This window comes from Panthera tigris, chromosome A3, assembly GCF_018350195.1.
Source record: "Panthera tigris isolate Pti1 chromosome A3, P.tigris_Pti1_mat1.1, whole genome shotgun sequence".
Lineage (NCBI taxonomy): Eukaryota > Metazoa > Chordata > Mammalia > Carnivora > Felidae > Panthera > Panthera tigris.
In genome coordinates, this window is record NC_056662.1 from 27917672 (window position 1) to 27939572 (window position 21901).

Sequence of the window (21901 nt, forward strand, 5' to 3'; positions counted from 1 at the left end):
CACCTGTTCTCAGGGAGCCTGCAGTCTGGGTGGGAGGACCAGGCTCATGTATCGTAAAGGAAGCTGATGGTGTCTCTTTTCCTCCACTGAAGGGCGAGCCCCAGGAGGGCGGGGATAAACCCCAGCGCCTCCCACAGACGAGTCAGCACCTTGCTTCTGCTCATCCGAACTATCCTGGCCAATGTTGCACCTCTCTGCCTTATTCTTTTTCGTAGCTGCTCACCGTTCCATGTGGGGATGCTGCAAAAGGCATTTAAGTGCGATCATCATACCCACTTCAGAGACGAGGAAACTGAGGTTCAGGGCACCGCTGCTGCTTGTCCGAGGTCACTTAGTAAGAGGTGGAGTGGACAGCCAGACGCAAGCAGGGCGACTGCAGAACCCGAAGGCTTCATCTTAAGGCCACACCTCCTCCCGGGTGCCAGGGTATCCCACCCCCCCTTTAATCCTCCACAATGAATAACACGTCCCCCTACTATGGTCTTTGCTAAGTTTCCAGTGTTGTGCTAAAGCCACTGCCGCCTTCCACGTCCATTTGACCTTGACTGAGGCAGGAAGTTGGCCCTGGCCACACAAGTGCAGGCTGTCCAGGGACTGAGTCTGCCCCTTCTGCATGTCTCATTCATTTCCCCCCTTTGCCATTCTCACCCCTGTGACACAGAACAGGTTAGCACGTGTGCGGTCAACCAGGGAGCAAATGCCTGTCTCCCCGTCCCTTCCAAATTCTCTCTGGGGGTTTCTCTTGCTGTCCCCACCAGGGCTTTGGGAGGTAGGGAAGTGCTCTGCTCCCCTCCCCCCAGGTCAGAATCCAGAAGGAATCCTTTACTGACGTTGGCTTACATGGGCGGGGGAAGACAGGACGGAGGATGGTAAGGGAGCCAGGATTCACACCCACATCTGTTCTTTCCCAGCCCCTGGTGATCCTCAGATTTAAATCCACATAGAATCATCCGGGGCTGCTTGTCAAAAGCAGAGGGCATCACCACCTCTCAATATAGGGGGGTTGGTTTAAAGACTGTGGTGGTGTGCTAGGTGCTGTATTTGTATGAACTCAGATGCTCTTCAAAATCCACACTGCGAGGTCAGCCAGGGCTTCCCAAACACTGATGCTGCAACAAAAGTGCCCAGGGATCTTGGGTTCAAGTGTAGATTTTGATGCCAAAGGTCTGGGTGGGGTCTGAGATTCTGCTTTCCTACAAAGCTCCCCAGGGACGTGGATGGTGCTGGTCCTTGACCTCATCTTAAGAACCAAGGGGGTTGGTGCTGTTCTCACCCCTCGTTATACAGGTGAGGACACTGAGGCTCTTAGGCCAACCAGTGTAAGCAGCAGAGCTCAACAGAGTCCCCAGACAGTGCTACCTTGCTCCAGTGGCCTTGATGGTGGCTGAGGGGTGGGGGTAATATTTGGAAGGGGCAACCCAGCTCCTCTTACCACTCATCGGAGGGCTTTCCCAAGTGGCGTGAGTTGGGGACAGTCCCTACCAAGCTCAGCAAGGCAGGAAGGGGAGGGACTGGGGTTGTATGTGTGTGTGCGTGCGCGCGCTGCTAGGACAATGAGGGGTGTGTGCCGGCAGGTGAAACGCACATCAAAAGGATTCCAGTGCTCAGGGGTGAAGCATGAAATCCTCACCCTGTGCCAGCCCTGCCTGGCCCTCCTGCCAGGTAGGGGGGAGTGGGGGTGGACACAGTCCAGAGCGGTCTGCTCGTGCCCGGCCTCCCAACTCTCATCGAACCAAATCTCCGCTTCCCTATCCCTTAACGACCCTCCCTGGACCCAGCAGATGTATTCTGCCCTCCATTACCCACTCGCTAAGGGCGGCCACACTTGTGTTCCTGGGGAGCCCTGTGGGAGCCGAGCAGCCCAAAGCAGTGCTAGTGACCTTCAGAAAAATCGTCATTTTACAATCACTTGCAAAAAAAAAAAAAAAAAAAAAAAAGGATTGTTATTGGATCCTGCATCACTCAGCAAGCAGCACTGGAGGTGGGAGCAGCCGGCTGAGACCGGGACCAGGCAGAGACAGTCCTATGTTCCAGGTGGCTTCCCTGGGACCCACATCTCCCCAGAGGTCAGCACCCCACCATCCATGCATAGAATCATCATGGAGCTGCTCTGACTGTAAAACTGTCAGCAAATCAATCTGCCTACGGAACTGTCACAAAACCGTCTTGGGTGTGAAGGTGTCGTAATGTTGCCAAGCATGTGAAACTGTGTAAGAACTTGTCTCGCGATTGTCCTACGTGTGAGACTGTCACAAAATTGTCAAGTAGACGCGGTTGCCATTCTTTTGGGAAAAAGTATCGAGAAAACGGTTCCTTTTCTTTTCCAGCTACAGGGACTGGCGGTTTGTTGTGGTGGGTGGCCTGGAACAAGCTGCTGGAATACTCCATGCCTCAGTTTCTTCTTCTGTAGTTACCTCATTGGGATATTTTGAGGGTCAAATGCATTCTGCTCAAAAGGGCGCAGAGTAGGTCCTCAAGAAATCTCATGACCCTTCCCATGAACGGAGTCTCCCTGAAGTGGGTGCGTTTCTGGCTTGCTCACGGCCATCGCCCTAGTACCTGGCAGAGTAGATGCCTGGTACACAGTAGGTGCTCAGTACTTGTAGGGTGGGGAGTGGACTCAGACAGCTCCTGGCTCCCTCCAGTTCTGGTTCTGTATGGTTTGCTGTGTGACCTTGGGCAGGTCTCTTGCCTCTCTGATCCTCTCTAAACCTACTTGGCTGCTCTAAAGTACCCTGAGACCTGTGTATAAAGTAGCTGGCAGAACTGGGGTTCAATCAACCCTAACCCTTTCCCTCCCCTGGGGAGCTTATGATTCCCCGTTGCTCTTTATTTGCGGAGGCCCCTCCTGGCTCTTTGAGAGGCTATAAAACTTCAGCTCTGGCTGAGTAGGAGGACGTCTGCAGCAGTTAGGACTCTGGTGGGACATGTCCAGCCAATATTGGCACCCCGATGCCATATGCCGTGGGTAGGGGGCAATGCCCACTGGGCTAAACCAGGAGCCTCCCGCAAGCCCCGGGAGGATGTGAGTGCCAGGATTCCAGGGAAGGTGGGGGAAACTTTCTAAGAGGAACTAGAAAGCCTGGTTTCCTAAGATTCATTGGAGAAAGGTACCAGGTTTGACATAAGCAACCTCCTTTACTTTGTCCTGTTGAAGTCCTGTGAGGCACAGAGCACAGGGCTAGGAACCAGGACCGTGGTACCCGTCTCAGTGTGGACTCAGACTCCGTGTATGATCTTGGCAGAGTTCCTCCTCGCCCCACGCCTCAGTTTCCCCAGCAGAAAACGAAAGGATTGGTCTTGATAAGGGGCTTTCAAAATATTTTCCGCTATGAAAGCCTTTTTTTCCCCAGAAGGAGATGAGATATGGGCATTCAGTTAACAGGGCAGGAAAGAATAGAGCTGCTTGGGTTGAAATCTGGATGGGTGTGAGAGTGAGGATCTTGAACCCGGTCCTTTTGGGTCGCTTCACCCCCTCCTGGAGGCAGCCCCTGAGGGCTTGGACCATCTCTAAGGACCTTCAAGCCCCAAAGTCCCACAGTTCCAGTGGTGGCAGGAGAGGTGGCACAGCAGCCAGCAGACAGCCTGGGTTCAAACCTCAAACCAACCTCTCTGGGCCTCAGTTTCCCCATCTGTAAACCCGTGTCAGGCAGACGGTAGACGTGTGGCAGCGGGACTTCTGTGAGCAGTGTGGAGCCCCTACACGGCCAGACTCTGTCGCCATAACCCGGTGAGGTGTTAGTATCTTCCCTTACAGACAAAGAAGTTAAGGCACAGAGAAGGTAAGTGAGGTGCCCAGAATCACACAGCTGATGAGCGGCAAGCTGCGATTTAAGGCCAGGCAGTCTTAGTAACTGGTGGCTGTTATTGAGTATTAGGGAGAATCTAGCCCTCAGAACAGGCCCAACATAAACACCCTCCTCACCTCATAAAATTAAGCCCAAGGAAGCCTTGGATAGATGATCAGCGCTCAGCACTGAGAAATCCTGGGGCCCCACTGCCAGTAAGCACCAGGGAAGGGGACCAGCCCTAAAAGTCAGGGCTGTCAGGGTTCCAGCGACAGCTCCAGCCCCTCTCAACCAGCACCCCCCTGGGGATCAGGAGGTTCTGAGGGGGTGACAGAGTCGAGAATCCAGTCTGGGCCTCCAGGCAAGCGCTAAGCATCTTCGCGGACCCAATTCTGGGTCTGGTCTCTTCCCACAGGCTCCCTTCCCCTCTCGAATCCTAGCAGAAGGGAGAGAGCCCCAGATGTAGCCTCCTGCCTCAGATCTTTGGGTCCTAGGGCAAGTCCCTCCCTGTTTCTGAGCCTTGGTTTCTCCATCTGTCAAAACCCATTGTGTGGAAGGGTCCAGTATGCATTTACACATCCATCCGACAGGCATTTCTTAAATACCTATGAGGTACCACACCCTTTCCTAGACTCCAGGAACATCAGGGTAAAACAGGAAACAAAAAACCCCATCTCATTTGCTTTTGTTCAACTTATTAAAGTTAAAAGACAAATCACAGAGGGGCGCCTGGGTGGCTCAGTCCGTTAAGCCTCTGACTTCGGCTCAGCCCATGATCTCACGGTTCTTGAGTTCAAGCCCCGCGTCAGCTCGGTGCTGACAGCTCAGAGCCTGGAGCCTGCTTCGGATTCTGTGGTTCCCTCTCTCTCTGCTCCTCCCCCGCTCATGCTCTGTCTCTCTCTCTCCTTCAAAAATAAATAAAAACATTACATTAAAAAAAAAAGGAGGGGCACCTGGGTGGCTCAGTCAGTTAAGCGTCTGACTTCAGCTCAGGTCATGATCTCACAGTTTGTGGGTTCAAGCCCCACGTTGGGCTCTGTGCTGACAGCTCAGAGCCTGGAGCCTGTTTCAGATTCTGTGTCTCCCTCTCTCTCTGCCCCTCCCCTGTTCATGCTCTGTCTCTGTCTCAAAAATAAATAAACATTAAAAAAATAAAAGGAGACAAATCACAGACCTGTGGAAACATTTTAGAAAGATGCACAGAATGATTCTAGATTGGAAGATAGATTCCCTAGGCTCTCTGTCTTACTCATCCCCGCTCCCAGTGTTACACACAGTGCTGGGTACGCCGGGTGCTCTGTAAACGTTCATTGAATGAATGAAGGAACGGGACTTGCTGCTCCCAAGCTTGTGACAAAGGGTGGAAACCGTCTGAGTCCTCCCCTCCCCTGCCGCTGTGTTCTAAAGAGAGCTGCCTCGGGGGTATGCAACTGGGACCTGACACCCCCTCCAGGGCTTAGTGAGAGGGGGGACAGGTATCTTGGCATTCCCCCCCCCCCCATCCTCTCTGCTGCCACTGCCTCCCCAGCCTGTATAAACGGATTTCTGAAGAGAATCCAAGAAAGGTTGTCCCGCACTTCCCCACCTCCCTCGACCCAGCTGGGGTGGCAAGGGAACCACTCACAGTTTGGAGGGTGCCTGAGGATCGTGGAAATGGCGTTTCGTCCCCTGATGGAACACACACTTACGGACCATTCTCATTTCTACCGGGAAGGAGGGGAGTGCCGAAGGGGCCAGCGCAGGCCCGGGGAAGACCGCACTGCCACCGTTGGGCCAGTTGTCTGCCTAAGCGACTGACGGAGGCAGGTGAGCTTGATCCAAGCTCTGGATTCCCAACCCAAAGAGCCAAGAGGCTGTGGGGACGCCACGGGGTGGTGAGGGAGGTAGGAAAATCAGGAGAACAAGAGCCCATGCTCCTCCCCCCGATAAATCACACCCTGCCACAGTTATGACATCTGTCCCATGGCGGGGGCATGAAGCGGGGCATAGGAACATTCAGACCTGACCCCCCTGCCCCTCTGCTCGCTGGTGACGAGGCCCCAAGTTTACTCAGTGCTGAGCGTTATGAGGCTACAGCAGCACCAGAGACCGAAGAGACCACTGTCCCTGTCCCTACCCCCTGTATTCTGTCCCTCAACGTGCAGAGGGGGAGGGAGGGAGAGGGCACGGCACATCTCCCCACAGGGCAGGTCAATGGACTCAGGAGCCAAGTCAGGGAGGGGGAAGAAGAGAGTTGGAAATTAGACCTATGTTTTTAAAATATAGCACAAGGCTGGGTTTTTTATTTTTTTTTATTTTTTTATTTTTTTTTAACATTTTTTTATTTATTTTTGAGACAGAGAGAGACACAGCATGAACGGGGGAGGGGCAGAGAGAGAGGGAGACACAGAACTGGAAGCAGGCTCCAGGCTCTGAGCCATCAGCCCAGAGCCCAACGCGGGGCTCGAACCCGCGGACCGCGAGATCGTGACCTGAGCTGAAGTCGGACGCTTAACCGACTGAGCCACCCAGGCGCCCCAGGGCTGGGTTTTTTAATACCAGAAAGCTTTGAGATCTGCCCAAATAATTCGGGACTGGGTTTTAGAGATACAACAGAGAACTAGAGAGAGAGAAAGCACATGCCATATTTGCAACCCTCTGTCACATGTTCAGTCTGATCATTAAGCCACTTACACACAGAGGAGGCCAAGGATCATCATTCTTAATATACAAGGAACTCCTAGAAATCAATAAGAAAAACAGGAACAACTAAAGTGGGAAAATGGGCAAAGATATTACCAGTAACTCAAAGGAGAAAGACAAATGAGCCAGAAACCACAAGGAGAGCTAACTTACCTCACTAATACTTTAAAAAAAAATTTTTTTTTAATGTTTTTATTTATTTTTGAAGGAGAGGGAGAGACAGAGCATGAGTGGGGGAGGAGCAGAGAGAGAGAGGGAGACGCAGAATCCGAAGCAGGCTCCAGGCTCTGAGCTGTCGGCACAGAGCCCGACGCGGGGCTCGAACTCACAGACCGTGAGATCATGACCTGAGCCGAAGTCGGACGCTTAACCGACCAAGCCACCCAGGCGCCCCTCTTTCTTTTTTTTTAGATTTTCTTTTTAAATAACCTATGCCCAACGTGGGGCTCGAACTCACAACCCCGAGATCAAGAATCACACATTGAGCCAGCCAGGTGCCCCTAATAAGGACATTTTCTAAGATTAAAAAGCCCAGACCAGAAGGCAGAAGACAACCCCCTTCCCCAAAAAGCTCGTGGGCTTTGACCACATGAACAGCATCATGGGTAATGATTTCTAAACTCCAAAGGACATACAAAGTTAGCAGATGGGTGTTGGGCTGAAGAAAGATATTTTCAATGTCAGAACCAACATGGGGTCAATATACAGGTAACACCGTGAGTCCTACAAATTGATGAAAAATATTCAGGAAACATGGTGAAAACTTTATTTTTTTTTTCTTTCCCCTGGAGTAATTGGTGAAAAATTTAAAAATAAAATTAAACTGTTTACGTGGGATAAAAGAGAACAAAGTTTAAAGAAGTGAAACAAATGTAAGAGTGAAATAAAAAACCAGCAATTTGTAACAATTTAAAAAAGAAAGCAAGAAAAATAAAATAGAAAACAAGGGCAGGATTTTGCACGGCTGGTGCGGATAATGTGCTATGAATTAGGGAGTCTGATGGACTCAGATGCCTGCCAGAAGGGAGGGACGGGGGCAGGAGGAAGGAAAAGCATGTCCAAAAGACGGCATCTGACTGGGTTTTTCCAGCTTGCGTTGGGTACAGGGTAGGACGTCAGGCCCCGCGACGGCCTCATCCACAAATAGCCATCACATCATTTATACATTTATAATGTGCCAGCACCACGCACACACACGCACACATTCTTCCAGCCTCGCTGCTGTCCTCTGGAGTCGGATTTCACAGAGTAAACAGAGGCTCAGAGACGGTAGTCACTGTGCGACAGTCACACAGCACTTAGGACCACCATCTCCTTTGAATCTGGGGTCCTCAAGGTGGCCTTCTTTTGACAAGTCTCCTGAGGTCTCCTGAGGACTTTCAAACGCAGGCCGGGGCGTGTCTGACGCCAGGCTGGACAGCTCTGGACTCTGGAAAGTCCAGAGTCACTTGATCTGGAAAGAGCCAACCCCTCACGGTGCGTGACGGGTGTCACGATTTATTGAGCACCTACTATCTCCCAGGTGGGTTGCATGCATAATGTTAATCCTTAAGACAACCATATGATGTAAATGCTATCAGTGTCCCCATTGTACTGATACACGACACTGAGACCCGGGAGTGGAATATTTTCACCCAAGCAAGGCAGTAGCAGAGGTGGGAGCTGAGCCCATGAACGTCCAGCCCCAATCCCATCCTCCCTGCCTGGTGCTAGAACTCTTAAGAGCACCCCCTATTTGCTAGGAATGCCCTACTTTGCAAGTTAGCCAACAGACGCGCAGAAGGGAGAGGTGAACTGCCCAAGGTCACTTAGCCAGTGAGTGGCAGAGCCCATGGCCTTCGTGACAGCCTGTTGGCCACCCACTGCTCATCTGGGACTTGCTAGGGACAGCTGTGCCTGCCTGCCAACACCAGAGCACGCTCCTGAAGGGCAGTCGTGACCTTCCTTCTCTGTGTGTCTCAGCCCCGGCGGATGTGGGCACTGCTGTTGGGCTTCAGGGAAAGTGGAGGCTTCTGGCAAAAGGGAGTGGTTTTCCCCATGCGGTCTGGGTCCCCCCGGCTTGGGAATGCTTTTCTTTTGAGCTGGTGAGACAGAACCCCCACCACGGTGGCGCACTGGAGCCTCCACCATGGATGGCAGAGCGGGGGCTCTATGAATCACACAGCATGACTCCAAGAAATCATCCCGGGGCAGGAGGGGGTGGCCCGGCCTGAAGCCGCTGTGCCCAAGACGAGTTTGTCAGCGGTGGGAACCGGACCATTCCCTGTGGGACCCGGCGGGGGGGGATCACCGAGGTTGGGGCCGAGGGCATGTGTCTGAATAGCACCGCCTGCTGCACGGGGCCAAGATAAGAGGTTCCGGCCCCTGGGGACCTGGAGACACATCCCAGCTTCTCCCCGTCCTGGCTCTGCGCCCTTGGCAAGTCAACTGCCCTCTCTGAGCTTGGAGGGCCTCCTCTGTAGAATAATAGGATCAAACCACCTCACGGGCTATTGTGTGGCTGAACTGGGAGAAGGCCTGGCGGGCTGGTTATGCACCCAAGCTTTGGAATTAATTGTCTGGGTTTCAATCCTGGTTTTGCCAAACTTACTTTGCCAAGCTATTGGACTGAAGCATATGAAATTGCTAATGTGGGGCCGGTTTTGACCTATAAAAATGGCGATTGCATATACTTTATGTAATGCCCCTCTCTCTTCAGTTTCCTCCTTTGCCAAATATGGATAAGAGTCCTCACAGCAAACCTGGGAGGCCGAGAAATGACTGAGCTCGGGCTCTGGGACCGGGCAGGATTTGAGCCTCGGCTGTGTGGCCTTGGGTAAGTTACTTGACCTCTCTGTGCCTCAGTTTTCTCATCTGTAGAACAGGGATCATAATGGGGCCCACCTCATATAGGTTTATTAAGAAAACTTAATCAGTTCATATATATAAAGTACTTAGAACAGTGCCTGGTCTTGTTAAATCAAATAAAATAATACGGGTAACGGCACCTGGCATCGAGTTAACGCTTGAACGTAAAACCAGATCAAAAACAGACTTTTTGAAACCTTTGATGTCAGCAGAAGTTAAGTATTTTTCTTTTTAGTTTATTTTTTTTTAATTTTATATTTATTTATTTAAAAAAAATTTTTTTTAAGTTTATTCAGTTTTGAGAGACAGAGAGAAACAGAGCATGAGCAGGCAAGGGGCAGAAGGAGGGGGACACAGAATCCGAAGCAGGTTCCAGGCTCTGAGCTGTCAGCACAGAGCCCGACGCGGGGCTTGAACTCACGAACTGCGAGATCGTGACCTGAGCCGAAGTCAGACGCTCAACCGACTGAGCCACCCAGGCGCCCCTTATTTATTTATTTTGAGAGGTGGGGGGTGGGGGGTGGGGCAGAGACAGAGAAAGAGAGAGAGAGAGAGAGAGAGAGAGAGAGAGAGAATCCCAAGCAGGCTCCGTGCGGTCAATCAACACAGAGCCCGACGCGGGGCTCGAACTCATGCACCTGAACAGAAACCAAGCGTCAGACACTTCACCAACTTAGCCACCCAGGCGCCCTGAGAGTTAAGTATTTTTAAAGAAAAAAATACATATATATGTTTTTAGGAACCTCTATGTGTGTGGAAATATAGGTGAGAAGTGTGATCCTGGGTGTTTATCGAGCCTGGGGCCGCTTTGTGTACTGACGGCGTCCATGGTTCTAAGGGAAGGTCTGGCCTTGAAGCAGGGATGGCTCTCAGTCCCGCCCAGGTCTCGGCCGGCTCCCTCGGATGGAACCACACAGCCAAGCCACGGACCTATGTGGCACACAGGTAACTCCAGGGGCCCATATGAGGCTCCCGGTCCTGGGCTGGCCCCTCGTTATTAAGAAGCCTCCGCCATGGGGCACCTGGGTGGCTCGGTCGGTTAAGCGTCCGACTTCAGCTCAGGTCACGATCTCACGGTCCGTGAGTTCGAGCCCCACGTCGGGCTCTGTGCTGACAGCTCAGAGCCTGGAGCCTGTTTCGGATTCTGTGTCTCCCTCTCTCTCTGACCCTCCCCCGTTCATGCTCTGTCTCTCTCAATAAATGTCTGTCTGTCTCAAAAATAAATAAACGTTAAAAAAAATTTTTTTTTAATAAAAAAATAAAAAAAAGAAGCCTCCGCCAACAGTCTTAGCGCGCTTGACTCCACTCCTCATCTGACGTTTACCCGAGACCTGGGAGAAAGGCACAGAAGACCCAGCCCGGCCAAGCCACCCAGGGAAACTGAGGCTCTCAGAGGCCCTACACCAGGACCTTCAGGCTCCGGAACAGACTGCCTTCCTCTGCCTCTCCACAGTCGCCCTCCCCTCCTCCCCAGTCTCGACTGTACCCTCACTTCCACCCCCAGCCGGGTGACCGTGGGTGATGTGCTGCCCTGATTGAGCCTCCGTATTTGCCCAGGTATCAGTCTCAGAGGTCTCAGTCGGCCTTTTTGGCCCCAGCATGCCATCATTCTATCACCCTTCTCCAGAACTCCAGAGAGAGAAGGCAAGCGGAATTCTCTGCAAACTGTAAAGTGCCGTGTGGACAAGAGGATGGTTACTGGCATTGGATGGGTTTTCCAGAGAAGTCTGTCGTAGCCCGGATTTGCTCCGGTGGGTCTGGAGTCTGAAAGACCCAGGCCACATATCCATATCCTCTGTGACCTTGGACAAACCCTCCCTGAAGCAGCTTCCTCTTCTGTAAGGGCAGAGGGTGCAACCACATCCACCCGGCAGGGTCAGCGAGAAAGGCCCACGTGGTATCTGGCACCCACTGGCTGCTCAGGGGTGTCTGACGCAGGAGGAAATTCAGGGCCCTGACCGATCATTCCACCTTCTGAGACTAAAAGCCACAGGACTTGGGAAGGACGCAGCCACCAGATTCAGGGCCATATGACCTGCAAAATGTGTCAGGGGCGGTTGCTGCTCATTGAGGCGACTTGGTGTCGCATTTGTAGCTCCGCGGCCAGACTCCCTGGGTGCACCTGCTATGTGACCCCCCGCCCCCGGGCCTTAGTGTCCCCATCTGTGCCGTAGGGATCCTCCTAGAACCCATCTCGGAGAGACTGATGGGGACCACACTGGGCTCAGCTGACCCAGCAGCCTCCACACTTCCTCGACAATGGTAAACATTACAGTTGCATATCCGTTCATGCACAGCACGCAGAATACACACGCTAGTACAAACACACAAACTCTCGCACGTAACCCACATCTATGGGCACATGAGCAAGTGCACTCACCTACTCAGACACACGTTCACATGTGCATGTAGCCTGAAACGCACTTCCCCAAATAATATTTCATTTTAACCCTCGCAACACATTCTGGTATTTTCTAAGGTTAGCGAACTATAGCCTGTGGGCCAAAGCTGGCCCTCAGCCTGTTTTTGCACGGCCTGTGAGCTAAGAATGGTTTACTACAACAACAACAACGACAACAACAACAACAAAGGACAGTAGGTGACAGGTCAAATGTGGCCAGCAAAGCCTAAAATATTTACTCTCCGGCCCTCTACATTCTATACTGTTCTGTTCTGGTCCCTCGCTGTACCGTTCAAAAATGCTGGCTGTACTTAATAAATGGATCTCCCTGATCCACTGCTGGCTTGTAAATCTCAGTTTGAAAACTTTGAATTAAAGCAAGCGTCCGTTTTCCCACTAGATGGAAAAATGGATGGATAAACGGTTAAGTCCCACCCGTGACAAGGCTCCTCTCGGAGACCTCCACCTTGCAAGCCATCAACAGACCCCATTTGTACTTCTGGGCACAAGCTTTGGAGCCCCCAAACCCTGGGTCCACATCCCACATGTTGGGAGTTCTGGGCAGGTCACTGCCCCTTTGTGAGCCTCAGTTCCTTTGTCTGGGAAATGGGTAGGACACCAGACAGTGCCACGGTGAGGGTTCCCTGTGTGTGGAGCTCCTGGCGCATGGCCAGCCCTTGCTAAGTGGCCTCAGGGCTCTCCTTTGGTGACTGGGTGGTAGCTAGGCGGTTTCCATCCCTGGAGAGGGAGGTGGATCCCCCCCAAGGGTGGGGGAGCCCGCGAGGTGAAAGCAGCATCTCCTATGAGCCCAGTTTGGGCTCCAGAACTGGCTGCGGAGGGAGAGGGCATGTGAGCGGAGCCAAACTTATTGAGTACTTACTATGTGCCAAGCATCCTGATTTCCTGGCCTCAACCAACCAGCCATATTTTTATGAAGACACCCAGACCCAAAGGGGCCAAAATGACTTGTCTTAAGTAGGACTCTGCCAATATGCAGCGCCTTCCCGACCCCTCCAGGTGCGGTTAGCAGCCCTCTCCCCGTCCTTTAGCAACTCGTTCCCCTTCCAGAGTCGCCCCTGACATGCATCTTTACCTGGCATCACCCGGATGCCAGCATTTAGGGGGGGGATGCACCTTGTTCTGGGTCCAGCCCTGGCCCAGCCCTGGAGACAAGAAACCTGGGTCCTTCCCCGTCTCTGCCACTGCCCCGGGCACCTGCTTGCCGGGTCTCAGCATCTCTGCTATGCACAGGGGACAGTGCTGTCTACCTGGCTGTCCACGCAGGGCTCTGCAATTTACAGAGAATGAGTACGATCACCCCCCCACCCCCGATGTCAGCGCTGTCACAGTCTTTTGACAGATGAAGAAAAAGGCTCACAGCAGGGACAAGGGCAGAGGTGAGGTTCAACCCACGTGAGATGCCCTTACCCCAAGTCCAGAGAACATCCCACCCTGCTGTAGAATGGGAGGGGGGAAGGAGGAGAATCTTTATGAGGCGCCTGCTGTATGCTTCCGGACACCTTCCCTCTGGGACTGCGGTGAATCTTTCCAACTGCCAAAGAGGTAGGTATAACTGTTCCCATTTCACAGATGTGGAATCAGAGATTGGAGAAGGCATGGTAGGGTAGGAGAGGGCTCAGGATTTGAACCCAGGGCTATCTGAATTCCAGAGCTGAATTCCCCGAATTCCCTCTGCCCCTGGCTGCCTCGGGTCTAGAAGGATCTTAAAATCACCCTGCAAACGTGGGGGAAACTCTCACCTCCACCAGGCCCCCTCCCCAGCAAGCCTTGGACATCAGGGAAGTCAGTCACAGCCTGTCTTCTCCTCATTGCCTAAATGAAGCTCCATATCGCGGTTGGGGGGTTCAGACCAGAGGCCCCTCACACTCCCTGACTGTCCCATTGCCAGGACACCCCAGCATGTTTCCAGAGAAATGTTTCCATCTGGCTCTGATTCATTTACGCTTAATTAATCAACATGTTGTTTTGTAAGAGACACTCGAGATCCAAGAACCTTTCTCAAGCCTTGCCTTTCATTCTTGCTTGTCTTAGAAACAGAAAAATTGGGTTTCATCAAAAAAAAAAAAAAAACAAAAAACAAACCAGTGACGCCAGAGCTGGAGGAAGCAGGGGTGTGCGGGCGTCAGGCCCCGAGGGGGGCTGCTGCTGGGCCTTGCAGAGCAGGCCGGAGGCAGAGGCTAAGGACTCTGGCACGGAGGGGAGGCTGGGGAAGTCAGGGGAGGGACATCCCTCCACCCTGGCAGCTGCTCAAGGGCAGCCCAGGGTCTCTACACCTTGGCCTCTCCAAGTTTCCCAACACAGAGCTTGTGGCACTTGTTGAATGAACAAGTGAAGGAACCGATGAATGAAGCACGACCAACACCCAGGTGCCTTCGGGACGCACTCTCCTGCTAAAATTAGAGGAAAATGTCAAAGCGGGTAGGGGTGTCCTGTGGAATCTTCCAAGCAGCTATCTGACGAAAAATGGCCTCTGCTGCATAATTAGTTTGGGATCCTGAGGCCTCGTCCCACTGCTTGACCATGAATGCTCTGGTAAGTCCTGCAGTCAAGAAATCTGCTAAACTAAGCGTTTCCCAAACCTATTTGGCCAGGATTCCTATGACCCCCTTGCGTAATACGCTACGGGAAAGGTTTTCCTACCCCCCAACCCCCACCCCAGTGCCAGTGGGGAAACTGAGGCTGTGGGCAGGAGTGGGGGAGTCCACTCGCCCAAGGTCACACAGTACAAAGGGGTCCAGAGTGGGACTGAAATCCGTGGCACCCGACTGACAAGTGGAGCCACAAGCCTCTCTCTGGAGATGCTGGATGGGGCATGTTTGTGACCCCTACGCAAGACATCAACCGCTTCCGGGAGGGGCGCCGAGAGCCCCCTTGACAAACTGGGGCAGCGTCAGGGGCTGCCATGCCCAACGTCCTCACCAAGCGACTGGTGGCGGGGAAAGGGATTGGAAGTTTTCTTTTTCTTTATTCTGTGTGTGTGTGTGTATGTGTGTGTGTGTGTGTGTTGTGTCTGTCTGTCTGTCTCTCTGTCTTTTTCGGACTGTGAAACATCTCAAAGATCTCCTAAACCAGCTCCTCTTCAGATGGGGAAACTGAGGCTCTGAGAGGGAAGACCAACACAGCTCAGGCGACACCCTGTCAGATGGATCGGGATTCGAGCCTGCTTTGCCGCTTACCTGCTGTGCAACCTTGGACGAGTCAGTTTCCCTCTCTGAATCCCCATCCAGATAAAAAGCACCTCCCATAGCCAGGGACATCATGGGCAGGAAATGAAGATGTGTTGCAAATGCCCACTAGGAGCCTGTGTACTTGGCTACTCCCTTCACATACTCACCAATTCACTCAGTCTTACCCACAGCTGCCTGGTGAGTTAGATACTTCAGATTACTATGCCTATTTTCAAGAGGAGTCAATGAGGAGAAAGTTTTTCTTTTTCATGTCTTTGGTCTGCTTTAACACTGAGAAAAATCTTAGAGATTTTCTAAAAGAACCTCAGGTGGGTAAACCCAGGCTCAGAGAGGCAAAGTGACTTCCCCGAGGTCACTCAGCTGGTCACTGGGGAAGCTGGGATTTGGACCCGGGCAGGCTGACTCCAGAACCCATGGGATCAACCACTATACAGGGGCCATCCACACAGGACCACGAGGTCCCAAACTTCCCCCGGCTTACCCTGAAGCCCACCCACTTCTCCTCCCCCTGGGTCCCTCCATTCAGTCACACCCGAGATTGGAGCCCTTTGGGCCAGTCTCCCTGCTCCCCCCCAATCCCAACTCCCAGTTCTCCCGTAGCCCGTCTGCTTCCTGCTCCGCTCCAGCAGTCACCGGGTCCAGGCAGGGCTTTTCCCTCAAGTGGATGAGAAGCCCCTAGAGGGCAGACTCTCTTTCTTACTCCCATGTAGCCTTCCTGAGACCTAACACCACAGCTGGGAAGAAAGACACTGGATCTTCCACTCACCTGCTGCACAACTTAGCAAGGTTACCTAACCTGTCTGAGCCTTGGCCTCGGCTTTATAAAATGGCATGGGTGTTCTCATGAGGAGGCAGTGGGGATTCCCTTAATGAAGGACAGCCTTGGCGCCATGGCGGGCACTCCAAGGTTGGTTCCGACCGGCACCAGCTCAGGAGGAGGCTCGCCTGCTTGCCTTCCTCAGCCCCACCGGCTCTGCCGACCCCCACTCTGCAGGGACGGCCTCAAACCCACCTCCTGAGGACGTTCTGACTCTCCCGGTGAGGATGCAAGGGTCCCCTCTGTGCCCCAGGTACACTTAGAGTCTGAACCTTGGGTTCTCTTCCTAGTGTTCCTAGGAGGTCAAGATGGAAAAACCTGGGGTGGGGGGGGGGGGGAGGCTCTGGGACTTCTTCCAGGTCATCCCAGAACCAATGGACTTGAACTCAGGTCTCAGATCTTGAATTCACAAAGCTCATGTCCTTACCAGAGGGGGAGCCCACTGAGAATCACGCCTTCCCCGAGGGGATGCGAGAGTCAGGGTCAATGCTGGGGCTGAGTCCGGGGCATCTGGACTCCTGGCCCAGGGCTGTATGTCTTCTCCTGGCTCAGCACGGATACCAGACATGGCTTCTAAGCCCAAAAATTCTGTCCCGCAGTCCCGGTATCCTGGGCTTCCTATCTCTGCACAGAGCCACCCTCCTTCTTTACAGCAATGTTGCAACTATGGGGAGCGGGTCAGTGAGAGAGTCCTACCAGCCCCTTCCTTCCTTGGAGAGCCTCCTTGGGCCAGCTGGCTCAACAGGTAACCTGGAGCCTCAGTCTCCCCATCTGTAAAGCGGGCCTGAAGGCTACGCGGAGGAGTTAGTGGCCCAGGGCGCCGGGCACCATGCAGCTGTCCCAAGGGCCATCTCCCTGTCGGCCCCGCTGTGGGCGACCTGCCACCCTGCCCGCTGCCCCTGGTACCTTGCTTCTTCCTTCGGTTCGGGGGGATCATGTTCGCGGCGTGGGCGACGAGCAGCAACAGGCAGAGTGGCGCCCGCATCTGGGCAGCCTGGTCGGGGCGGGCGCGCGGGGGGCTCCCCGGGAGGCCCGACGGCTGCTCCGGGCGCGCGGGCGCATCCACGGGGCGCGGGTTCGGTGCCGCCGCCAGGGACGCGCCGTCCGCCCAGGGGCCGGCCGCCAGGTCGAGTGAGGGCGTCGGCGGAGCGCGGACACTGCCCCGGCGGGGAGGAGCCGGCGCGCGGGGCGGCGCGTTAACCCGCTCGGGAGGCGCGCGCGGCGGGGGGCGGGGGTCGCCCGGCGGGGGTCCGGAGGTCGGCGGGTCCCGCAGCCCGCGGTCTGGCGTCGTTCCGCCCCCTGCACTGCCCCTCTCCCCAGCCCCGCCGCCGCCGCCGGCCGGGCAGACACAGGTACAGACGCGCGGCCGCCAAGTGACCCCCATCCTTGTGCTCTCGGCACGTCGCGATCCCCCCACTCCCCGCCTGCCGCCGATTTTCTCTCTTCTCCTTCTCGGTGGCTCGTGTCTCCTGCGCCTGGCCCTTCAGGGCCACTCCTGCACTTCCTCTCTTCTTCTGTCTTTGTCTCACGTCCCCCCCCCCCCCCCAAACTCTGTGGCCTCGTCCCTCGGCCATCTGGTCTGCGCCCTTTCTGCTCTTTCAAGAGTCCTGCGTCCCTTCTGGCCACTGACCCTGAATGTTTCCTGCGCGGCCTGCGGGGAGCCCCTAATCTTTGCCTGGAAGTGACCAGCACCTCATAAATTCACTTGTGAAGGGTCTGGGGGACCTGGACTGTGTTTCCTCCAACCTTATCTGCGGGACTGGGAGCAGCGGGTTCTGTTTTAACCCTTGCAGAGCCAGACCCCTCCGCCTACCCAACAGACAGCGCACTCACTCCTGCGTCCCATGGCCCCGCCCACTGAAAACAACCCCCGTGCTATTAATGGTAGCTATCAGTTTCGGGGCCTGTGTGCTTGGGGTTGTGCTTAGCCCTTGACACGTAATATAATCTTCAGAGCAACTCAGTGAGGTTCTGTTCTGATTAGCCCCACTTTACAGGGGAGGAAAGAAGTCAGAGAGGCTGACCGATTTGCTTAAGGCCACACGAGGCAGGTCAGTGCCCTGTCTGGGTCCCTCTCCTGCCCTCTTAGCCACTGATCAGGACACAGAGGAACTTACCCTTGGACAGCCTCTTGCTGAACAGCTGTCCTTCCTTTTTCCTATGTGTGTGGCTTGTCGCCTCCAGCCCCTTCTCTCCATCCTAGTGAGTCCCCAGTGCAATGAGGACGTTTGAAGGCATGTCAAGGGGAAGGAAATACACAGAGGGAGGTAGCACTGGCCTCGCCATGCTTCTGTGGGGCTCCACAGACACGGGCAGATGGCATCCTGGGATCTTGGCAGAATGTTGGAGTGGTTCCACCAAAATGGCTCTATTTCGCAGATGGGGTCACTGAGGCCTCGGGATTGGGGGTGCTCAGCTCTGGCAGCCCGGCAAGTCTAGGACAGAGGTGGGATGGGCGTCCAGGCGTTCCAGCATGGATCCCCTCTGCCTCACCCTACAAATCCCTCTTGTTCTGATCTCTCTGATCTCAGTGTCCCCCATCCCCCCACCCCTCACGTCTTTGATCCCAGAGATCTCAACTCCTTGCAGTATTTGACCGACACCTCTAGGCCTCCCACACCTCTGAGCCTTTCATAGGTGGCCTCTCCATGGAATGTTGGCCAGCTTCCCATCCCCCTTCCTCACTGACTCATTCAGGACCCCGCCCTGGATATGCCCCTCATCCCTGCCTCTCAGGCCAGTTTCAGTGCCTCCTCCAGGCTCCCACCGTCTCTTTATCACAGCCTGGATCACACCAGGTGGTGACTATTGATGTCTCTGTCTCTCTCTCTGAATCATCAAGTCTTTGAGGCCAGAGACGAGGTCATACCCAGAGCCCTGGAATGCTAGCACGCAGTAGACACAGAGCAGGAGTCAGCATGTTCGTGAAGAATGAATGAATGAATGAATGAGTTCTCCCAATGCAGGAGTCTCCTGGTTTATACGTGGAATTAGGTATTTGGAGAAATGAGGTGACCCTAGAAGATCAAACGTCAGGAAGTTGGAAAGTCAGCCCCTACCCAACCACCCCTGGTCCTAAAGTCTCCAAAGTCCAGAGCAGGACAGCCCCCACGTGAGCCGCGCTGGGGAAGAGCAGTGCGCATTGGTCGTGCGGAGGCCCCAGCTACAAGACAGCCGCACGGCTCTGCAGGCTGTAGCCTCCCCCCCTTCTCCTCCCATCCCCTCTGCTCCAGCTACTCAGCCTCCCCGTGTTTCTCAGACTCTGCCATGTGTCCTCAGCAGGACTTTTTGCTGTTCCTTCAGTCTGGAAAATCCTTCCTGAGATATCTTCCAGGCCTGTCTCGGCTTAAGGCTACCTCCTCAGAGAGGCCCTCTCCGACCACTCCAGATAAAGCAGAACACCCATTTCCTTTATCCCCTTATCTCGCCTTATCTTCCACGGTACCGAGTACATAGTCCTGTTCATGTTTGCCGTTGGCTTGTTTGTAAGTTCCATGAGGGCAGGAATCTTCTATTTTACCTGTGTGCCTAACGCATAAAGTGCTTACTAAGTATTTGTGCAGTGGATAAAAGAATGGACGAACGAGTGCTCACTCGTGCCCTGATTCATTCATTCCTGCTCTCAAGGGCTCAGTTTCCCCATTTGTTCAGTGGTACGGACAGGATTTTGTGTTCCCTGAGAGTTTTACAATCCTTTGACAATCCCATATTTCTTGGATTCTGTGAGCCAGAATTCAGGTCTCTACCCTGCTCTGAGACGCTCAGAGGGTCTTGGGGTCTCTGTGGCTGTAGGGGGCTGTCTGGGAATCCTGGCCTGTCATCTGGTCGCTCTCCCCCAACACAAGCACCCAGGGAGGACATCAAGGCCAGTGGTGCTGATGACATTCCAGGAGGTGTATATCAGTTAAGGAACAGCAGGGGCATCGGTTAAGGAATGACAGGACACTGTCACAAATAAATGACGACGAGTATAATGGCTGCAACTCATTACAGGCATAATCGGGTGTCCCAGATGAGCAAATCCTTCTCCTCCTTGGACAGCCAGGGCTCAGGCTAATTCCAGCTTCTGCTCTGTGCTTTCGGTGTGCAGCTTAAAGTTCCCTGTAGAAGGGACAAGGCATGGAAGGTCACCTAGAAGAGGTACAGAGTATGTCCCGCCACCTCCCACTGGCCAGAATTCGGTCATGTAGCCACACCTGCTTGCAAGGGTGGCTGGGAAATGTAGTCTAGCTGTGTGCTCAGGAGGAAAACCATAAGAGTTGGGTGAACGTCTGGCCCTTCTGCCACACGGGACTACTTCCTCCCCTCCACCTTAACCCCTAACCACCACCAATCTGTTCCTCATTCCTATAATTACATTGTAACATGGATATTATATAATGGAGTCATGTAGTTTGTGTCCTTTTGAGATTGGCTTTCTTTATTCAGCATAATTTCTTGAGATTTGCCCAACTTGTTACATGATTAACAGTTGCTTTTTACTGCCCAGTAATACTCCGTGGGATGAATGTACTATAGTTTCTTTAGCCGTTCACTCTTTGAAAAACATTTGGATAACTTCTAGATTTTGGTTATTAAGTCCAAAGCTACTATGGATGTTTGTGTACAAGTTTCTGTATATCCTCTTTGGCAAAATGTCTGTGCATATCTTTTGCACATTTTTGATGGGGATTTTTTTTTTGTTTGTTTTACTGTTGCATTTTAAGGGTTTTTTAATTCCATGAGGAAGTCCTTTGGTGGATATGTGGTTTGCTAGTATTTTCTCCCAGCTTATGATTTGTCCCTTCATCTTCTTTCCATCTTAGACTTTCCAAGTCTAAGGACATTTGCCTAGTCTTGTGCCCTCTTGTTCTGCCTAGTCCCAAATCTCAAAGATTTTCTCCTATTTTTCTCTAGAAGTTATATCATTTTACATTTAAGTTCATGATCCATTTTAAATTAATTTTTGCATAAAGAATAAGATTCACGTCAAGGTTCATTTTTTTGCCTATGGATGTTCAAATGCTCCAGTGTGATTTGTTGAAAAGTCTGTCCTACCTGTACTGAATTGCTTTTGCTTGTTCGTCAAAAATTAATTGGGCATATTTGTGTGAATCTATTTCTGACTTATCTGTTCTGCAGACTATGTGTTGTTCTGTCTGCCAATACCTTACTGTTCTGATTACTGAAATTTTGAGGTTGGGAAGACTGATCTCATCCATCTTATTCTTTATCAAAATTGTTTTAGCTATTCTAGTTCCTTTGCCTTTCAATATGAATTTTATAATAATTTTGTCTATACCTACCAAGAAATCTTGCTGGGAATTTGATCAGAATTGCATTAAACATGTATATCAATTTGGGGAGAATTAGCATCTTGACCTTGTTGAGTCTTCCAATCCATGAACATGGTATACGTCTCCATTTATTCAGATATTCTTTGATTCTTTATGGAATCAGTGTTTTGCCATTTTCAAGTCCTACATATGTTCTATTTGATTTACACCTAAGAATTTTTCTTTCCTTTTTAAAAAGAATTGTACATTGTAATGTGTTTTCAATTTTGTTACCCCATGTGTTCATTCCTAGTACATAAAAATACAACTGATTTTTATGTATTGATCTTGTATCCTCCAAGCTTGATCGTTAGTTTTAGGAGTATTTTTGTAGATTTCTAGGGTTTTCCAACAAAGATAACATGTCTCCGGTAAGTACAGACAGTATTCTTTCTTTCTTTCTGATTTACGTTCCTTTTATTTCTTTTTCCTGCTTTATTGCATTGGCTAGAACTTCTAGCACTATGGTGAATAAGAGTGATGGGAGCAGACATGCTTGCCTTGTTCCCAATCTTAATGCGAAAGCATTCATTCAGTGTTCCATCATTAGGTGTGATGTTGGCTGTAGGTTTTTTGTAGATACTCTTTATCAAGTTGAGGAAGTTCCTCTCCATTGCTATTTTCCTGAGAGTTTTCAATCAGGAATGGGTGTTGGATTTTGTCAAATGCTTTTTTCTTTTCTTTTTTTTTGGGGGGGGGCATCTATTGATACAATCATGTGATTTTTCTTCTTTAGCTTGTTGATGTAGTACATTGATTTTTGAATATTGAACTAACCTTCTGTCCCTGGAATAAACCCCATTTGGCCATGGTGCATAATTCTTCTTATATGTTGCTGAATT

The 21901-nt window shown here is 52.2% G+C and overlaps 1 protein-coding gene across 1 annotated transcript in view; it reads right to left on the minus strand.

Annotated features, from left to right (window-relative positions):
• Positions 1-16855, minus strand: part of RSPO4 (R-spondin 4) — a 31351-nt gene extending 14496 nt beyond the window's left edge. The window contains exon 1 of the mRNA XM_015537009.2: positions 16651-16855. Within this exon, the coding sequence (XP_015392495.2) occupies positions 16651-16729 (79 nt within the window). The 5' untranslated portion in view covers positions 16730-16855. The remainder of the gene's footprint in view (positions 1-16650) is intronic.
• Positions 16856-21901: the final 5046 nt, after the last annotated feature.